Genomic DNA, 16,126 nt, shown 5'->3' with positions numbered 1-16,126 from the left:
GTAAACTTAAAAAAAGCCAGCAAAATTATAATACTTTAAGGTAGAGATTGGTTGTACTTATTTGTACCAAAAGTATTTATATTGTCACAAGAGTGCTGATTGTAAGGAACTCTGCGCTGTGCCTGCTTGCTCTAACTAATGCTAATAGTGACCCCAGGTGGAGAAACATCAGCATGGATAGGAAACTTGTTTATAAGACCCATTCATGTATCCTTTCAAAACCTGCAGAATCACATTTCATAGAGTAGGGCCAAAACTACCAAGTGATTTATAAGCTTGTTAAAGCTGGAGAGGCAATGCTTAGTTAAATGGTTATAAGCCCAGGCTTCTAATTAGAATCATGTGACTCTAAGTTGAGGCCAGAATCAAGTATGAGGGTTCAAGATACGTTTATGATAGTTAAGTCTCATCTTTGAACTAAAGGGTGGTCCCAGAACCTGTTCTGTTTGGGTTTCATAGGAACAGGGCAGTGTGGTCCATATTTTTATTACTGTAGCAGAAATTGCTGGTGTCTGTGGCAGAGGAGGCCACCTGAGGACAGGAAAGGAGAAACATATTTTTACATTTGTGGAGCAGCTTATTGTTCCTGAATCTCTTCTGTTATAAAGGACAGAAATGGGTAGAGTTTTTCTGTATTGGTCCTTCTGCCTATGAGTGTGGTGGTAGCAGGTAAAGATGTGGTGCTTACATCCTTCAAAGCATATTCCCCAGATGCAGATGTAATTTGTTTCAAAAATCTCATCTGAGAAGAAATTCCAGAGAAAGACGAGAAGAGAAAAAATGGCTTTTCTTCAGGTAAACATGCCTCGGAGTAAGAGTTGTGTCCACTCTGTCTGCTAGAATGCCATGCCTTTAGTACTTGCAAAACTTTAATTCTCTGCTTGTGCTTTTCCTCTTAAATGAGTTTGTTGTAACTATGTTTTAAAATTCTTATAATAGTCAAGGATCTCTGAAAAATATTTCTTTCCTATGTACCAGAGCCTTCTCTACATTCTCTATATCATGGCTTCTTATATGCCGTGCAGTATTCTCACCATGAATTTATAATCTGCAATATTAAAAATGTTCCCTTTGTGGCTGTTGAACATGGGAAGGTGTAGATGCTCAAGATTCCTATTGGGGAAAAGCTGGGGTTCTTAGTAAAAATAAAGACCATGTAGTGTTAAGGTTCTGTCTGTGTTCTCCATCAGCTCTATATAGAGAAGGCTTAAGAAAACGCTTATTTAAACAGGATGGCATTTATTACCCAGTAAGTTCTGAAAAAAATTATTAGGAAATACTTGTTCTCCAGGGTGCTAAAGAAAGACTATTTAAAATAACTATTAACTATTAACAATTATAGAACATGGGAGATATCTGTATTTTAAACTTTGCATAAAACTGATGTTTCTTTATAGTTAAACTCAGGCTGTAATTTACTTTTGGAGGGCCAATATTACAATAGTGATGCTGTGTCCTGTGTGCATCAGCACATCATAAAAATTTGTCTTAGTCCAGTTGATATTAGTAACTCACTTGATTAATGAAGCTCTCTGACAGATTTCTTCAATATGGAGTTAACTATTTTTCTCTTCATTAGTAGTTTCTTTATGCAGCTAATGTGCAGAAACCATCACATTTAATCTGGCAGCTTCCCTTCTTATGTTTTCTTTGCCTTTATCTGCCTTTGGAAAATGAAAGCTCTAATGTTTATTACAGGCCAGAAAAACTGGAAAAAAAAGACCACAGGCTCTTCCAGTTACTCCATATTTGACAAAATAGCCTTCTTGGGCCATAAATATTGGCATCTCTGGTCATCTTGTTTTTTGTTTTGTTTTGTTTTTTTTCTGAGACAGAGTTTTGCTCTTGTTGCCCAGGCTGGAGTACAATGGCACAATCTTGGCTCACCGCAACCTCTGCTTCCCAGGTTCAAGCAATTCGCCTGCCTCAGCCTTCCCGAGTAGCTGAAATTACAGGCATGCACCACCATGGCTGGCTAATTTTGTGTTTTTAGTAGAGACGGGGTTTCTCTATGTTGGTCAGGCTGGTCCCGAACTCCCGACCTTAGGTGATCCACCTGCCTCGGCCTCCCAAAGTGCTGGGATTACAGGCATGAGCCACCGCACCAAGATCCAGAAACTCAGGCTTTATTCCAGACCTTATGACACAGACTGCACTAACAAGATCTTCAGTTTATTGTAGACATTAAAATTTGAGCAGTACCTTCTAACTCAATGTGACTTTTCCATCTGAAAAGTTTACACAACTCTTTCTATATGATGTAAATATAGCACTCAAAAATGTACATGTTAGTGTTCATGTCCTACTTCATCATCTGGAAAAGTATCATATATACACTGATATTTTGGATCTTATGCCACTCTCTTTTCTCAGAGTTAGAGTATATGTTAGAGAATATGTCTGTGTTGAAAGTTATTAGATAATTTCAGTCACCTCTGTAAGTAAGACCCAATTATCTTTACTCTTATTTCACCTTGAGTCAAATTTAAAATTCTGCCCATGGGCACTTGGTAAATATGTGTTTGTTTGTGCTTTTCAGGGAGCATTGACATTTAGAGATGTGGCCATAGAATTCTCTCTGGAGGAGTGGCAATGTCTGGACACTGAACAACAGAATTTATATAGAAATGTGATGTTAGATAACTACAGAAACCTGGTCTTCCTGGGTGAGGATAACTTTAATACACAATTCCTAATGTACCCTGTAGATTTCATTTATTTTTGTAAAAATTCTGTGCTTTCAGATCCAGGGTTTTTTTCTTTTTTTTTTTTTTTTTAAGTCTTCAGGATTTGTCCATGTAGAAAAGAATTTCAATATGATTTATTTTGACCTTAAGTTTCCACTTTCCTGAGCTGATTTGTTTCCTTCTCTCTAGATTAGGGCTAATTTTAGAAATTTAGTTGCAACATATTGTTGCTCACATCTTAAAATTTAATCACCATCACCAATTTTTGAATTAGTACAAGGTCATTAAATTAAGAACCTATAAAATTAAAATATTTAGAAATTTCTTTTCTTTATTTTTTTTATTTTTTTGGAGACAGAGTCTCACTCTTGTCACCTAGGCTGGAGTGCAGTGGCACAATCTTGGCTCACTGCAACCTCTGCCTCCTGGGTTCAAGCGATTCTCCTGCCTCGGCCTCTTAAGTAGCTGGGACTACAGGCGTGTGCCACCACACCTAGCTAATTTTTTCATATTTTTAGTAGAGACAGGGTTTCACTATGTTGGCCAGGCTGGTCTCGAACTCCTGACCTTGTGATCTGCCTGCCTCAGCCTCCCAAAGTGCTGGTATTAAAGGCATGAGCCACCATGCCTCGTATATTTAGAAATTTGCTACAAATTATTATTTTGGGGTTAATTTACTAGAATATTCCATTATATTCTCTTTACTGAGAGCATTACTAAGTTGGTAATTGGAGAATACGAGCAAGATTCATGTTATTTTTCATAAAACAGGTATTGCTGTCTCAAAGCCAGACCTGATCACCTGTCTGGAGCAAGAAAAAGAGCCTTGGAATGTGAAGACACATGATATGGTAGCCGAACCCCCAGGTAGGTGAGAGTAAATACAATAGACAAAACTGATAAAAGATCTATAGTTTTAAAAAAAAAAAAAAGCCAGTTTTAAAAATAATTTGGGAAGCTGTTTTACAAAGGAAATAGTTTCTGCTTCTTTTTATTTATTTTGCTTTTTATTTATTTTTTTCCTCTCACATAGAAGCATCTTTTATCTTTTTTAAATCTCTAAAAATTCTTCTTTCCCTTTGGTAATCTTACTTTAAGTTTACAGGGAGAGCCAAAGTCCATTTCATGGCATATAATAGACTGCACAATCTGACTGCTTTTCCATTGTTTCTGGAAACACACAGATATTTGCATAATTTTGAGAAACTCTATGTTGAACTATTTTTATTTTATTTATTTATTTATTTTTTGAGATGGAGTCTTGCACTGTCACCAGGGCTAGAATGCAGTGGTGCAATCTCGGCTCACTGCAACCTCTGCCTCCCGGATTCATGTGATTCTCCTGCCTCAGCCTCCTGAGTAGCTGGGATTACATGCGTGCACCACCACACCCAGCAAATTAAACTATTTTTTAAGTTCTCTTTTTGCATTATGTCTGAAATGTGTGAGAATAGTGGTTTCTGTTTCATTTATTTATTGCTAATTTTTCTGCACATTCCATGCTGTTTTATTATGATAGTTTTGAAATATAGTTTTAAATTATACAGTATGATGTCCTCCTGCTTTTTTTTTTTTTTCTTTCAAGATTGCTTTGGCTATTCAAAGTTTATTGTTTCATGTAAATTTTAGAATTGTATTTTCTATTACCTTAAATAACTGGAATTCTGATGGGAGTTTATTGAATCTAGAGACACCTTAGATAACAAGGCACTTTAGCCTTGGCACAGTGGCTCACACCTGTAATCCCAGCACTTTGGGAGTCTGAGCGGGTGGATCATGAGGTCAGGAATTCCAGACCAGCCTGGCCAACATAGTGAAACCCTGTCTCTACTAAAAATACAAAAAATTAGCCAGACATGGTGGCAGGCACCTGTAATCCCAGCTACTTGGGAGGCTGAGACAGGAGAATTGCTTGAATCTGGGAAATGGAGGTTGCAGTGAGCCAAGACTGTGCCACTGCACTCCATCCTGGGCAAGAGAGCGAGACTCTGTCAAAAAAATAAAAATTAAAAATAAGGCACTGCAACAATATTTATTCTTTCAATTAATAGACAAAATATTTTTAAATTTATTTGTGTCTTCTCTAATTTTTTTAATTGATATATCTTTCATTTAAAATATTTTTTAGTTCCTTGGTTAAATTTGTTCTCAGAAATTTATTTTAGTGCTATTGTAAATAAGATTACTTTCTATATTTTATCAGATAGTTTAAGTGTATGGAACCATAACGTATAGTTGTATGTTAATTTTCTATTTGCTAATGTATTGAATATAATTATTACCTTAATCAGGTTTTAATGTACTGTTCATGGTTTTTTATATATAAAGTCAAATGCTCTAGAACCAGCAACTTCTTACTTATTTGTCTTCAATTTCAGTGACTTCAAAAATTTATTTTGACTAATTTTTCTGCCACATACCTTCAGTGCTATGTTTAAGTAGAAGCATTGAGAATGGGCACAGTATAGTTTTGCACTGGTCTCTGTGAATTTTAAGAAGCAAACACCTCTTCAAGTTTTTATAAACTGGCTTCAAGATGTAAAGATACTTTTGTTGGGTGCCCAGGGTGATAGAATGCCCTCTGGGCTTGTAGTAGAGAGGGGTTGTAGCTTGGTAACAAGGCTGCTGGGTCTTCACTGGGGTCCAACTTTAGTTGACTTGTTACAAGGGGCTTGGGTAGTTATAATTCCCATTATATTTTTGGGCAGAGTGAATATCCTTTAGGACTTTGCTCTGTAGGGTAGACACTAGGGCAGGTTTCTGCAATTGGTTATGCATATATGGTGGGCCTTATTTCAAAATGTAGATGAAAATGGCTTTCACTGGGTACCAGAAGGGATTTCCCCAGGTCTCTGTGTGGGTTTCCATGTAGGTAGAACTGACCATGAACTGTGGCTCAAAGAGCTGGAACTGAATCATGGAAGTGCTTCAGGGAAGACAATAAGGACCAAGGTCTGCAGTCTTGTCTGTGTGGCTATAAATGAGTGTCTTTCTCCAGGCCTCTGAAAAAGCAGGACCTCTTCCAGACTTTGGCTGGGAAGAGTTTTGGATGGTTTCAGAGTAAGTTCAAAATTCTCAGTGGTACCAAGTTGGGTGGATAATTTTCTGGTCTGTAGCCAAGAACAGGGGTCCTGTTGTTTGCCACCTGAATGAAAGCCTGCCTTCTAAAAAGGATGCTCCTCAACCTTGGGCATTAGCAGAGTTTCACAACTTCCTCAATCTCAAAGCTCTCTTATTTTGGAGATGTGGTCTTGCTACATAACCCAGACTAGTCCTGAAATCCTTGCCTGAAGCAATTCTTAAGCCTTAATGTACCATGTAGCTGTCATTACAGGTTTGAGCCATGATGCCTGTTTCTCTCATAAAGGCATTTTTTTCAGGGATTACTGACAGATTTTCTTGCTGTAGGAAAATAAGCAAATAGGGCACCATTTATTTTTCCATCTTACTGATGTCACTCTCCCTGTACATTTTTACTTTCTATTTTCTATTTCAATTTTGTGTGTAATTTTAGATTGAAACATTTAGGGAAATATACTAGAATTGACATGTTACATCTGAAGTAAATTAGATAATTAGTAAGCAGGCAGGCAAAAAGAAATAGACAGGCAAAATGGAATTATAGGATTTTCACCCATGTTTGTCAGCCTATGCCTAAAATATAACATGATTTATTCTCAAATATTTGGTTTATATATCAGAGACCCTAACTATATTCTGCAAAAAATATATATTTTTTTCTTCATTTAGCAATGTAAACCTATTCTTTGCTTCTAAACTTGGATTACAGCAGTTTCATTTTGTGTATAAATAGCATATATTTAAAACTTAAAAATTATTTTTAGTTTCTTTTAAATGTTTATTTATCAAAAGTTTTTCATTAGAATCTTCCTTTTATAATTATACTGCATTTTCTCTGAAATTTTACTACCATATAGTGCATGCCAATGATTCAAAATACCTTTCCTCCATGAGTACAGTTTCAGTCTAATATTGCAGTTATCTAGACAAATTCTTTTTTTGTTTTTGTTTTTTGTTTTTTTCTGAGATGGAGTCTTGCTCCGTTACCCAGGCTGTAGTGCAGTGGCACGATCTCCGCTCCCTGCAACATCCACCTCCTGAATTCAAGCAATTCTCCTGTCTCAGCCTCCTGACTAGCTGGGACTACAGGCACCTGCCACCATGCCTGGCTAATTTTTGTATTTTTAGTAGAGACAGGGTTTCACCTTGTTGGTCAGGCTGGTCTCGAACTCCTGACCTCAGGTGATCCACACACCTCGGCCTCCCAAAAGTGCTGGGATTACAGACGTGAGCCACTGTGCTCAGCTGACAAATTCTTTTTAATGCTACATCAACTTTGCATACCAGATTTTATGAGTAAGCATTTCTGTTATTGTTTTGCAGTTCCATATCAGTGTGTTTTTTCAGTGTGGTTTTCTTAACATCAGTTTATTGTGTTTTCTGGTTTTACAGTTTTAGGCAGTTTGCAACTCTGTTTGTACATATAAGTCAATGTGGGGTATAATTAAGAGATAAATCAGCCATATGTCTATCACAATCAGATTATGTGTGTGTGTGTGTGTGTGTGTGTGTGTACCTATAAATATGACCCCTACTTTGGTTATGGCACATCTTATATATTTTTTTTCTCAGCAGATTCCATGGTGTTTTTTTCTTGTCTAAGTGAGTAGTCATGAAAGTAGTTTTATTTTCACCTTGTGTTTAATAATAAATATTTCCTTTGAGAAAAACACTTTTGTGACTTGAAGGTCATATTTGAAAAAATTTATAATTTTGTATCTTTTAATTTATTATTTAAAAAAAATAGACTGGGTGTGGTGGCTCGCACCTGTAATCCCAGCACTTTGGGAGGCCAAGGCGGGCAGATCACTTGAGGTCAGGAGTATGAGACCAGCCTGGCCAACATGGTGAGACCCCATCTCTACTGAAAACACAAAAAATTAGCCAAGCGTGGTGGTACGTGCACCTGTAATCCCAGCTACTTGGGAGGCTGAGACGGGAGAATTGCTTGAACCCAGGAAGCAGAGGTTGCTGTGAGCCAAAATAGCGCCACTGCACTCCAGCCTGGGCAGCAGAGCGAGACCCGCTCTTAAAAAAAAAAAAAGATGTAAAAACATATAACCTACAATTTACCATCTTAAAACTATTTAAGGCCGGACGTGGTGGCTCACGTCTATAATCCCAGCACTTTGGGAGGCCGAGGCAGGCAGATCACAAGGTCAGGAGTTCGAGACCAGCCTCACCAATATGGTGAAACCCCATCTCTACTAAAAATACAAAAATTGGCCAAGCGTGGTGGCCAGCGCCTGTAGTTCCACCTACAGGGGAGGCTGAGGCAGGAGAATCGCTTGAACCCAGGAGGCAGAGGTTGCAGTGAGCCTAGGTTGTGCCACTACACTCTAGCCTGGGTGACAGAACGAGATTCTGTCTCAAAAAAAAAACAAAACTAAGTATTCATTTCATGGCCAGTCATGGTGGTGTTTCACATCTGTAATCCCCAGTTGTTAGGAGGCTAAGGGCAAAAGGATCACTTGAGCCCAAAAATTTGAGACCAGCCCAAGCAATATATGGAGACACCATCTTTCCAAAAAAAAAATTTAGGCTGGTTGCAGTGGCTCACGCCTGTAATCCCAGCACTTTGGGATGCTGAGGCGGGCAGATCATGAGGTCAGGAGATCGAGACCATCCTGGCTAACATGGTGAAACCCCGTCTATACTAAAAATACAAAAAAATTGGCCGGGTATGATGGTGGGCACCTGTAGTCCCAGCTACTCGGGAGGCTGAGGCAGGGGAATCGCTTGAACCCAGGAGGCAGAGGTTGTAGGGACGTGAGATCGCACCACTGCACTCCAGCATGGGTGACAGAATGAGACTCCATCTCAAAAAAAAAAAAAAAAAAATTTAAAATAAACAGACATGGTGTTGTGCCCCTATTATCCCAGCTACTTGGGAGATTAAGGGGTAAGGATTAATTGAGCCTAAAAGTTTGACACTGCAATGAGCTGTAATTGTGCCACTGCACTCCAGCTTGGGTGACAGAGTGAGACACTGTCTCAAGAAGCCTGTTCTTATTTCAGGCATGTTAAGTATATTCACATTGTTGTGTAAAAGACTTCTAGAAATTTTGCAATACACATTAAACAACTACCAATTTTTCCCATTTCCTGGCACTTTTCAAACACCATTCTGTTTTCTGTTTCTAAGAATAAACTGCTTTATATATCTCATAAAATTTTTGTCAGTTTGTGGCTGGCTCATTTCATTGTGCATAATGTCATCAAGATTTATCTTTATAATTGTTAGAATATTTTCTACTTCTTGCAAATTGAGTGATATTCCAGTATGTTTTTTTGTTGTTGTTGGGTTTTTTTTGTTTGTTTTTTGAGACAGAGTCTCGCTCTATTGCCCAGGCTGTAGTGCAGTGGTGTGATCTCCACTCACTGCAGCCTCCACCTCCTGGGTTCAGGAGATTCTCCTGCCTTAGCCTTCTGGGTAGCTGGGATTACAGGCGCACACCACCATGCCCGGCTAATTTTTATATTTTTAGTAGAGACGGGGTTTCACCATGTTGGTCAGGCTGGTCTCGAACTCCTGACCTCATGATCTGCCCGCCTCGGCCTCCCAAAGTGCTGGGATTACATGCATGAGCCACTGCACCCAGCCTCCGATATGTTGATATTTCAAATTATATCTACTGAATAATTTGGTGACAAAAATTTGCATTGCTTTTACCTGTTTGCTTTCAGTAACAGTGCTGAAATAATTACGGGTATGAAAATGACTCTTCATAAGACCATATATATAAAAGTTTATGTATGCGCTGCATTCTATTTTATTTATTTTTTTATTTTGAGATGAAGTCTCTGTGTCTCCCAGGCTGGAGTGCAGTGGTGCGATCTTGGCTCACCGCAACCTCCACCTTCCTGGTTCAAGCGATTCTTCTTCCTCAGCCTCCTGAGTAGCTGGGACTACAGGCACCCACCACCATGCACAGCTAATTTTTGTATTTTTAGTAGAGATGGAGTTTCACCATATTGGTGAGGCTGGTCTCGAACTCCTGACCTCAGGTTATCCACCTGCCTCAGCTTCCCAAAGTGCCGGGATTACAGGTGTGAGCCACCACACCCAGCCTGCATTCTATTTTATTAGTCTACTTTTTCACCATTATACTCATAGTTAATTTTTGTTGTTTTTTTCTCTTTCGCCCAGGCTGGAGTGCAGTGGCACGATCTCGGCTCACTGCAAGCTCCACCTCCTGGGTTCACACCATTCTTCTGCCTCAGCCTCCCGAGTAGCTGGGACTACAGGCACCCACCACCATGCCTGGCTAATTTTTTGTATTTTTAGTAGAGACAGGGTTTCACTGTGTTAGCCAGGATGGTCTCGATCTGACCTCGTGATCCGCCCACGTCAGCCTCCCAAAGTGCTGGGATTACAGGCATAAGCCATCGCGCCTGGCCAGTAAATTGTTTTATTTTTATTTATTTATTTATTTATTTTTTTTCAGACAGAGTCTCTCTCTGTCTCCCAGGCTGGAGTGCAGTGCTGTGATCTCAGCTCACTGCAGCCTCCACCTCCTGGGTTCAAGCGATTCTTGTGCCTCAGCCTCCTGAGTAGCTGGGATTACAGGCACCTGCCACCACGCCCAGCTTGTGTTTTTAGTAGAGACAGGGTTTCACCATGTTGTCCATGCTGGTCTTGAACTCCCGGGCTCAAGCGATCCACCTGCCTCAGTCTCCCAAAGTGCTGGGATTACAGGTGTGAGCCACCGTGCCCGGCAATTGTTTTAATTCTGTAGCTTTGTGCTGTGTGTTTAAATTAGAAACTATAAAGCCTCCAACATTGTTCCTTTTTTTTTTTTTTTTTTGAAGATTGTTAAGTACTTTATTGTCTGTTGAGATTCTATATACTCCAGGGGTTGCTGTTCAAAAATGCAATGAGAAATTTCAAAAACATTGCATTGCATTAAAACTGTAGATTGCATTGAGCAGGATAGACATATTTACAATATTAACTATTTCAACCTTTCTACAAGAGCACAATCAAGAGTGTGTTAGGCTGGGCGTGGTGGCTCAAGCCTGTAATCCTAGCACTTTGGGAGGCCGAGGCGGATGGATCATGAGGTTAGGAGATCGAGACCATCCTGGCTAACACAGTGAAACCCTGTCTCTACTAAAAACACAAAAAATTAGCCGGGCCTGGTGGTGGGCACCTGTAGTCCCAGCTACTCAGGAGTCTGAGGCAGGAGAATGGCATGAACCCTGGCAGGCAGAGCTTGCAGTGAGCTGAAATAGTGCCACTGCACTCCAGCCTGGGGCACAGAGCAAGACTCCATCTCAAAAAAGAAAAAAAAAAAAAACAATTTATTTTTGGTTTGGTAAAAAATTAACTTCAACTGAATAAAAAATTATTCCTTATTACATCTGCCTTGAAATTTGTCATTGATGTTGCTATCATCTTTTTATGTTGTATATTTATTAACAGATGTTTATAATAATTGCTATGCTTTTATCTTTCAAATTTTAGAGAATAATTTAAAATGTTTTCTGCACCATTATGATAATGCTACAAAAATCCTTTTTTTATGTATGTGCATATTTTTCTCAGAACATAATTTGTTTTTATTTGATTATATGGTATTTTCTTGAATCCTTTTATTTTCCGTTTCAGGAACTGCTTTCAGCATCTTTTATATGTTTGTGCAGTTTTATAAGTATATGCAGTGCCTATATACTTTTTCAGAATTCGGCTATTTTGGAACATCGTTTTTTCATTTTTCAGGACAGATTTGCTGATGGTGTTACTCTCACTTGAGAGCTATTTTTTTTTTCCAGGACTTTGACTGCATCACACAGTTTCTTTCTGGCCTGCAAACTTTTGTTGACAATTCACTGGTTATGTCATAAGACTACGTTTGTATATGACATATCACTTTTATCTTGCAGCTTCCAAGATGCTCTGTCTGTGACTTTTGAAATTGTGCTCATATATCTGTTATAAATATCTTTGTATGTGTCCTAGTTTGTTTGTTAAGCTTCTTCATGTTTACATTATTTTTCTTACTGAGGGATTTTTCAGTTATTATTCCTTCTTGTATTTTTTACCCCCATAATTTCTATTTTTTAATTTTTTCAATTTTTTGTTTTTATCTTCATTTCTGATTTTCTGTAGTCTGTGTTTCCTGTTTTACTCATTGAGTACTCAATTTTTTTATCAATTTTAAAAATTAATGTATATATCTTTTCTATGGTTTCATTCTGAAAATTTTATAATGTTTTTGATGGAATTCTGTTGCCCCGTTTTGTATACATTGTAATCTTTAATTGAGATTTGGACATTAAAAAAATCTACCTGTCACAATCTTTATAATGTAGTTCTGTCCTGACATAGTCTAAAAACAATCATTTTGGCTAGACATTCTGGGAGTCTCTCAAACATGTTCTTAAAATGCGTCTTGTCTAAAATTTTGTGTTTGCTTTTAGTTAAAGGAGTTTGTGTTTCTTCTTAAAAATCAGTAGGCCGGGTGTGGTGGCTCATGTCTGTAATCCCAGCACTTTGAGAGGCTGAGGCAGGCGTATCACAAGGTCAAGAGATCGAGACCATCCTGGCCAACATGGTGAAATTCCATCTCTACTAAAAATATAAAAAATTAGCTGGGCATGATGGCATGTGCCTGTAGTCCCACCTACTTGGGAGGCTGAGGCAGGAGAATCGCCTGAACCCAGGAGGCAGAGGTTTCCGTGAGCTGAGATTGGGCCACTGCACTCCAGCCTGGGTGGCAGAGCAAGACTCTTGTCTCAAAAAAAAAAAAATTAGTAATTACTTGCTATAGTTGTTCTCTGTCTGTGATACCACAGTCTCTCTGATGCTGTAAAACTTAGTTTTTGTCTCAGCAGGCTCAAATTGTCATTTTAAAGTATACCACCATTTCTTTCAGAACTTTTGTCATAAGAGACAGAAACCAGTGTCTGGAAAAGCCCCTATAAACCAGAAATAAAGATGTATGTGCCAGTATTTTATTTGTCTTTTAAAAAGGAAACCAGGAGTTGGTAGTTTACTTGTAAAGTCACTATGTTACAATGGAGGGAAGGAAGAGCTGTGTTGGATAAAATGTAACAGACTTTATTTTTTCCTCTATATAGCTCTTTGCATTGTGCTCACCTGGGGCACCGTACACACTCAACGTACTTTTTTACAAATGTACTTTGGATTTTTGTTACATTTATATGTTTATGAAGAAATTAGGGCCTGTGGTATTTTGCTATGCCATCTTGTTATGTAGTTTGTATAACTTTATAGGTTAGGTTTATAAACTATACTCAGTCTAGTACATGGAGTAATTTGTTATTTTTATTTCTTTCAGTTATATGTTCTCATATTGCCCAAGACCTTTGGCCAGAGCAAGGCATAAAAGATTATTTCCAAGAAATCATACTGAGACAATATAAAAAATGTAGACATGAGAATTTACTGTTAAGAAAAGGCTGTAAAAGTGTGGATGAGTTTAAGATGCACAAAAAAGGTTATAATAGACATAACCAGTCTATTACAACTACCCACAGCAAAATATTTCAGTGTGACAAATATGTGAAAGTCTTTCATAAATTTTCAGATTCAAACAGACATAAGATAAGACATCCTTCAAAGAAACCTTTCAAATGTAAAGAATGTGGAAAATTATTTTGCATTCTTTCACACTTAGCTCAACATAAAAAAATTCATACTGGAGAGAAACCCTACAAATGTGAAAAATGTGGCAAAGCCTTTAATGAGTCCTCAAACTGTACTACACATAAAAGAATTACTGAGAAAAAACCTTACAAATGTAAAGAATGTGGCAAAGCCTTTAACTGGTTTTCACATTTTACTACACATAAGAGAATTCATACTGGAGAAAAACCCTACCAATGTGAGAAATGTGGCAAATCTTTCAACCAATCCACAAACCTTACTACACATAAAAGAATTCATACTGGAGAGAAACCGTATAAATGTGAAGAATGTGGCAAATCCTTTAACCAGTCCTCAAACCTTACTGAACATAAGAAAATTCATACTAAAGAGCAACCATACAAATGTGAAAAATGTGGCAAAGCTTTTAAGTGGTCCTCAACCCTTACTAAACATAAAAGAATTCATACTGGAGAAAAACCCTACAAATGTGAAGAATGTGGCAAAGCTTTTAACCGATCCTCAACCCTTAATAGACACAAGATAACTCATACTGGAGAGAAACCCTACAAATATAAAGAATGTGGTAAAACTTTTAACCAATCCTCAACTCTTACTACACATAAGATAATTCGTACTGTAGAGAAATTTTACAAATGTGAAGAATGTGGCAAAGGCTTTAGCCGGATCTCACACCTTACTACACATAAGAGAATTCATACTGGAGAGAAACCCTACAAATGTGAAGAATGTGGCAAAGCTTTCAACCAGTCCTCAACCCTTACTACACATAAAAGAATTCATACTGGAGAGAAACCCTATTAATGTGAAGAATGTGGCAAAGCTTTTAACCGGTCCTCAACCCTCACTACACATAGGATAATTCATTCTGGGGAAAAAATCTACAAATGTAAAGAATGTGACAAAGCCTTTAGGCGGTTCTCACACCTTACTAGGCATAAGACAATTCATACATAAAATTGTAAAGACTGTGACAAAGCTTTTAAACAATCTTTATACCTCACTACACATAAGATAATTAATGCTGAAGAGAAACCCTACAAATGTGAAGAATGTGGCAAAGCTTTTAACCAGTCCTCAAATCTTACTAAACATAAGATAATTCATACTGGAGAAAAACCTACAAATGTGAAGAATGTGGCAAAGTCTAACCAGTCTTCACACTTTACTACACATAAGATAATAAGATAATTCATACTGGAGAGAAACCCTACAAGTGTTAAGAATTTGGCAAAGCCTTTAACAAATCCTCAATTCTTAACAGACATAAGATGATTCATACCAGAGAGAAACTCTACAATCCTGAAAGTTGTAACAATGCTTTTGACAACACCTCAAACTTTTCCAAACATCAAAGAAATACTGGTGAGAAATTTTAGAAATATGAAGAATGTGCCAAGGCCATTATATTGTTGTCGCATTTAATTGTAGGTAAGGTGATTCACACTGGAGAAAACTTCTACAAGTGTGAACAAAGTGGCAAAACTTTTAACCAATGCTCACACTTTATTGCACAGGACATTTATACTTGAGAACAAATATACAAATATATAAAGAAAGTGAAAACCCTATTAATACCTGCTCACATCGACTCAACATCAGAATTCATACTTAATAAAATCATTAAAAGTGCAATTACTGTCCAAAGATTTTTTTCAGAAAATATAAGCCTTTAAACTTAAGAAAATGATTTATTTTGAAGACAAACATCAAAATATAGAGAGTTATAGTAACTTTACTTGTATCACATCTTATTCTATTCATTTTGTAATAGAGGCAAACCCTGAAGCCATTGCTCAAACTTTGTTCAACATCAGACAGAGAATTTGTATTAATGAAAAACTCTCCAAATAAAATAGATTTGGAGAAAACATTCTTTTCAAAAACTACAGCTTAGAAAACTTCAGAGAGTTTATACTAAAATACATTTTTGCAGATGCAATAAATAGGAAAAAAATTTAATATAAAATTAAGTCTATGTAAGTCCAGGCACAGTGGCTCACACCTGTAATCCCAGCACCTTGGAAGGCCAAGGCTTGCATTTCTGTAATAATAATTGACATTGATAATTTCTTAATGTACCTGTTGGTCATATGTATGTATTTTCTTCAAAAATATTTATGCCTCTTGTTAATTTGTAATTGTTATTTGTTGTTTGTTGTGTAGTCATTTAAGTTTCTTATGTATTTTTGATATTAACCCCTTGACACATGTATGATTTACAAATATTTTGTTCCAATTTTTAGTTGACTTGTTGATTGTGTCAGATTCTGTGCAACAGCATTTTAATTTGTAGTAATCTGACTCGTTTGTTTTTCCTTTTCTTCCCTGGGATTTTGAGGTTAAATTTAAAAAGTCACTGCCCAATCAATGTTATGGGGCTTTTACTCTATTTTTTGTAGTAGTTTCCAGTTTTCAGAGCTTATATTTAAGTAATTTATTTTGAGTGGCCAGGCATGGTGGCTCATGACACTAATCCCAGCACTTTGGGAGGCCAAGGCAGGCAGATTACCTTAGGTCAGGAGCTCGAAACCGCCTTGCCAACATGACAAAACCACGTCTCTACTAAAAATACAAAAATAAATGGGGCATGGTGGCACCCACCTGTAATCCCAGCTACTCAGGAGGTTGAGGCAGGAGAATCACATGAACCTGGGAGGCAGAGGTTGGAGTAAACTGAGATCATGCCACTGCACTCCAGCCTGGGTGACAGAGTGAGATTCTG

General features: G+C 37.6%; 1 protein-coding gene across 1 annotated transcript in view; it reads left to right on the top strand.

Moving 5' to 3' along the window:
* Positions 1-14,780, top strand: part of LOC105740324 (putative zinc finger protein 730) — an 81,453-nt gene extending 66,673 nt beyond the window's left edge. The window contains 5 exon segments of the mRNA XM_030819886.1: positions 2,540-2,666; positions 3,459-3,554; positions 13,073-14,290; positions 14,432-14,529; positions 14,691-14,780. Of these exon segments, the coding sequence (XP_030675746.1) occupies positions 2,540-2,666; positions 3,459-3,554; positions 13,073-14,290; positions 14,432-14,529; positions 14,691-14,780 (1,629 nt within the window).
* Positions 14,781-16,126: the final 1,346 nt, after the last annotated feature.

Source organism: Nomascus leucogenys, chromosome 10 (assembly GCF_006542625.1).
Source record: "Nomascus leucogenys isolate Asia chromosome 10, Asia_NLE_v1, whole genome shotgun sequence".
NCBI lineage: Eukaryota > Metazoa > Chordata > Mammalia > Primates > Hylobatidae > Nomascus > Nomascus leucogenys.
Note: the sequence above shows the minus strand (reverse complement) of the source record. Positions and strands in the feature narration are given on the sequence as shown.